Raw genomic sequence first — 5,575 nt, 5'->3', positions numbered from 1 at the left:
TTCCAGTCATTCGTTTTTTAATTACAATAAAAATAAGAAAATCGTTAAGGTAGAAATCCGAGGGGAATATCAAATGTGTAAAAAATATGAATTTCAAACGCTCATAAAAATTTAATTTGAGTTTCTTATAGACATTTTTTTTTTTTGATAAAGGTAGATTAACCTATAAGGAATCTTGTATTACATTTTAAAATCTTAGTTCTAAAAAGAAAAATTTTTACGAATTATTAATTCAAAATAATTTGCTAATTTTCGTGATTTTTACATATTGTGTCAATTTTTGAACTTTAAATGCTAATAAAAAAAAACTGTGCCTAAGGATTTTTAATATTTTTAAAATCTCATTGTAACAATATAGTAGGAGCCTTGTATTAAATTTTCAAGTATTTTTACTCAACAAATAAAGTTTTATTGACATTCATAGAAAAAAAAACTAATTAAATTGGAAACTGAAATTGTCCGTAAACCGATGAAAATTTTATCATGTATAGAAAATGGAAATATAAACAACCAGTGAAAATTTCATGTATCTACAGTCATTCGTTTTAAAGTTACACCAAAAACCAAAATCAATTTCTCGAAAACAGATTTTGCTTAAAAATTCCCGTTTTTCCTTAATTTTTCTTTTGTTTTTCACTGCGCTTTTGAAAACTATTGGAAAAATTTTACTTTTGACCCCCAAAAGTACCTACTAGATTCACTTTCCTATCAGAAAAGGTACTATTGAAGAAATCCAAGCACTTTTACTCTCCTAAAAAGAGTAGAATATTTGAATTTTTAATATTTGAATTTTAAATTTACTTGAAACTTGGTATTAAAAATTAATGAAATACGCTTAACTTAAACCAGATACCAGTTATTTACTAATCGTAACAAAACTACAGTTATACGAGCGAAGCCGTGAAAAATAAGTTTTTTGTTTTATGTAGGTATTTGTTCATTGAAACTACCTCAAGGGTAGTGGGTAGTAGGGAGACTGTGAGAAATAGGTGGCTAGAATTATAGTAGTATACTAGTATATGATATATAAAAAAGTGCTTAGTTTGCATAAAAAATATTGTATCTTTATGCCTCTATTGCTCCAATATACTTCCTTGTTTTTGCTACTATTCGCACGTACAAGAGACAAAAATAACTAAAATGCACAGATGGACAAATATTTAAGAAGTTACCTGTTCTTTAGTTTGATGCTTCAGACAATTCACTCTATTGCGTAATATATGATAAAATGTAAAAACGCTCTAAACAAGTAAATAATAAAATTTAATATTAAGAATTGGTACCTACGTATTTGTTAAGATTCTGAACGAAGCTAACAATATAACATGAAGTATAATAAATATATATATACCTATTTTATGTCTGTAATTATTATTTTGGATAGAAGTCATCATCACCTCATACTTTAATGCTCACCCTATTTTCGGTGTCAAATTTTCTCACGTTTTCATATAATGCATATTGCGTTAAGCAATACGGCAAAACGCTACAAATTCTAATTAAATTGTTAATCAAATTATACTTTGGTAATTCAAAAGTATAAATTTTTAGAGTCTTGACAACTAAAAGAGTCACTCTTGACAACTATTTATGGTAAATATATACAAATTTAAATTCAAAAAAATACTCGACTAATATTGGCCATTGGAAGTTCTGTATATTATAATAGGTAAATAATAAATATGTAACTATTATGAACAATTCAAAGTATTTAATTTTTTTTTCCAGTCATTTTCACATAAATTTCGTTCAGAACCATTGTACATAAGTACCATTATATTTATGTATATTAGGTATATAGTCAATAATCATATAGATTAATGTAAATAATACTTCACTTAATACATTACCTTGTTGTGTAAATACGAACTTGACTCTATTAGGTAAATAAAAACCACAAATAATCTTGTCATACGTATTATTCTGATAATAACTTTCAGGTTTACAAAGTTGTAGGAAAAACTAAAACATAATTTACTATTAATAATTTATGGAGAGTTGTACATTTTAATACATTGACGGTCACACCAAGTTATCACAGTTATGTTTTTTAAGTTATAGAATACCATGAATGCCATACCATTCGCCAATTTAAAGTGACGCTAAATTGATAGAATTTGTTGTGATGCTGTACTAGTCAAAACCATCAATGTGATAATAATTCTTTACTATATACAGAAAAAATATGCATAGGTACGTTTCCCTAGCTCTCCCTGCCCACCACTTGGATTTGTTTCACAATTATTTAGTATGTAATTTGTATGAATTTGTTTGATGAAAATCAGAATATTATACGTAAATATTCGACCAAAATTTGTTAAAACCATTATTTATTTTTTAATAGTGGGTATAGGTGACAAACCAAAATTATTTCTCTATTTTTTCAGTTATTTGTGGATTTTAGCATTTATTACAATATCCTGAAAGCATATTTTTTCTTGGTTTAATAAAATATTTGGTTGTTTTGGACTACGTGTCTACGTGTACCTAAGCGTTCAAAATTAACTTCTGGTAATTTTTTCTTTTTAATAAAGGATAATACACATTTTTTTAGTTTATTACTTTTAAAAGGTACAAGGATTCGATTGATATTAAAATGACTTATTTTGTGTGTATCACTCTTTCACTTTATTTTCATTTCTACTATCCACAACATACATATCTAGCTAAGCTACCTAGCTAAAATATATAATATAAAGCAGAACAAAGATTGGATTGGACAACGAAATAATCGTTATGAATACCTAATATTTATTATATTATTATTATTAAGAGGACGCCACACCCGCGTTTGCTGTCTCCGTCTTACAAACGCGCAACATAGCAAATTTACGCTCAGCAGTTCACGTTTTATGACGTTAGCTTAACAATTAGAGTGAATCGACCTATTATGAAACTTGATAGTAAGAACATCATCTGTGTTTTGTTGGAATTAGAGACAGTTGTTTTTGACAAAAAAAGACGTGGTAGTGAGGCCCCTTATAAGTATTCATTATTGTAAAGTACGATGAAAATAATCGTAAAAGCAAAGTGCAACCGAAATGATTGTACAACTGTGACGTGTAGGTACCTACTTTTAAAGGTTAGAATAATTCAAATTCATTATTAAATATTAATACAATAAAACGTTAAAACTTGTGCACGTTATACTGCAGAAACGATTACCACTCGAAGGTAGTCTGCAGGTCACAGACAAAAACACATGCAATCAGTGATTCGGGCAGCTAGTAAATCTCAGTGATATAATTATATCGGTTATAGTATATTATTATGATGCACGTCAGTGTGAGTGTAAGTTTCATAATTTACTTTTCCGTCGCAATACTCGTGGCCATGTTATTCATGAGCTTAAACAGCACCAATAGCACGTATAGTTGGTAGCACGACAAGAGTATGATCAAGTCTATGTTGTAGTGCGAATTGAACTTTTTGCAAAACGTGTACAATACAAGATTCCGTTTTCGAGATTGACGTATCCGTTCCAAGTCGTCGATTAGGCCCGACTCGACGTAGTCGTTCAAATCGCTGTACAATCGACCAATCACATGAAACGTGTGAATAAGTTGCATTTCGAAGCCCAAAAACGCATAGGTAGTAATGTTGTCCAAGTTCATTGGCTTGTTTTTCATGCGTCTGTATTTGCAAAACATTTTGAATGCTATGAATAATATTATTACATGGGTAATGACTAATGTGTATACACATATTATATATATTATATAATATGATATACAATGTACATAATATCTGCAATGGATCCTCGGATTCCAAACATTATCCCCTCGGAATACTGCAGGATATTTCCTACTCCCATGGTGATGACTTCGTTGTTTTTCTTTCTGGGAAAAATCATCACAATAAAACAAAATACCTAAGTCCATTTTCATGCGAATTAACTGCATTTAATTTGAAATTTTCTTGGCATAGCGTGCTCCCGGGAATTGGAAAGGGAGTTGGGGTTATCGTTGCACTATGAGCATAGGCGCAAATAGGGGGGAGGGGATTTAGAAGCTAAGCCCCCCAAACATTTCCTACATTTTGTTCTAAGCTTATTCAATATTATCAAAGTAAGGCCCTATTAGCCCTATTAGCCCCCCAAATCTCAAACGCTATTTGCGCCTATGGCTATGAGATATGTTTCGCCGTTCATATCTTTGTTTTATTTTATTTATCAGTAATCTTCGCCGTCGCATGAACTTCTGCAAACGCGTTATCGTAGTGTTGATCTTAAAATAATATGTATATATAGATAGAGTATGTTTATTTTTTGTGTGATATTGTCTAACAAGTAAATATATAAGATGAATATTATAGGTACTGATCAATAATATTGTCATTATGCTTGATTTTTTTCAACGGCTCCCCGACCATCTTAAACGCCCACCTCGCCACAGTTATTGGAAAAAAGTACAACATACCTTTGTGTCTCATCTTTCATCTGCGACGTCATGTCATCATTGATGAAATGTATTAAAAACATAAACGTAGCATGCTAGGTACTCAATTTTTCCACTTTGAAGAAAATGTATGAATCATAAATATGCATTAATAAGTAACCAATAATTGTATCTACATATACCTACGTAAAGAGAGTTAGTTAAATTTTAAATTTTATTAGTTTCAAGGTATAGTGATATAAAGCGTTACGCAAAATCGGTTATAGAAAATAAAAATATCTGTACAAAGTCCAAAAACATATTTGTGTTAAAAATATCATAATAAATTATTAAAAATATAATATATAAATGTAACTATAACTACAGTACCTATAGGTAGTATACTACCTATGCCATCAAGACAATTTTAGTTGGGTATTTTAATAACTCTTTACGAATTGATCCCTAGTAGACAGACCAACAATTCGAAGTCTTCAGACTTTAACTGCAATTATTCGAAGTCTCTCAATTGTATACCACTCATGAACCCTTTGAGATGGATATAATAATCTATATACATTATATTATATAATAAAAGCGACAAAGCGAATGTATGTCTGTTAGTTTGTCCTTTATGCATTCCTACACTATTCACCTGATCGCTACAAAACTTTCGAGGCAGGCACCCCAAGAAAGGTATCTAAACTATTACTAACTAAATCGGATTAAAAAAGTTTTACATAATACCATACATCATCGTCGAACATTTAACAAAAATATATTTTTGGACTGGGTAAAGATATTTTAATTTTCTAACCGATTTTGAGTAACGCTTTGTTCATCACCATAGAAACGAAAAATTGTAAAAAATACCGGGTACTTATCTATATTATATGCGGAGCATATTTTAACATATAAAGTGCGGGGCACTAGTGCCCCCCAGTGATATTTGAATGCTATCCAGTGGTGGGTGATCGTGCCACTGACCATAACACATTCTCATAACGACCGATGCCAATGTAAATTATTATGTACATAATATATAAAGAACATAAAACTATTTTGAGCTCTCGGCTCTTGTATAGTCTATCCCATATTATATAATTTACAATAATATTTTATTGAATGTAGAACAAGTCACATTCACGCAATTATAGCTTTGCCGGAATTGTTTATATATATATATATATATATATATA

At 30.0% G+C, this 5,575-nt stretch overlaps 1 protein-coding gene across 1 annotated transcript in view; it reads right to left on the bottom strand.

The window, feature by feature from the left end:
• LOC100570929 overlaps positions 1 to 5,575 on the bottom strand; it is a 15,013-nt gene that overhangs the window by 4,559 nt on the left and 4,879 nt on the right. The window contains exons 3-5 of the mRNA XM_029490249.1: positions 3,310 to 3,633; positions 1,851 to 1,962; positions 1,173 to 1,241 (exon numbers count right to left, since the gene is read on the bottom strand). Coding sequence (XP_029346109.1) covers positions 1,173 to 1,241; positions 1,851 to 1,962; positions 3,310 to 3,633 — 505 coding nt within the window. The remainder of the gene's footprint in view (positions 1 to 1,172; positions 1,242 to 1,850; positions 1,963 to 3,309; positions 3,634 to 5,575) is intronic.

Source organism: Acyrthosiphon pisum, chromosome A2 (genome assembly GCF_005508785.2).
Source record: "Acyrthosiphon pisum isolate AL4f chromosome A2, pea_aphid_22Mar2018_4r6ur, whole genome shotgun sequence".
Classification (NCBI taxonomy): domain Eukaryota; kingdom Metazoa; phylum Arthropoda; class Insecta; order Hemiptera; family Aphididae; genus Acyrthosiphon; species Acyrthosiphon pisum.
This window is presented reverse-complemented; position numbering and strand designations above follow the sequence as displayed.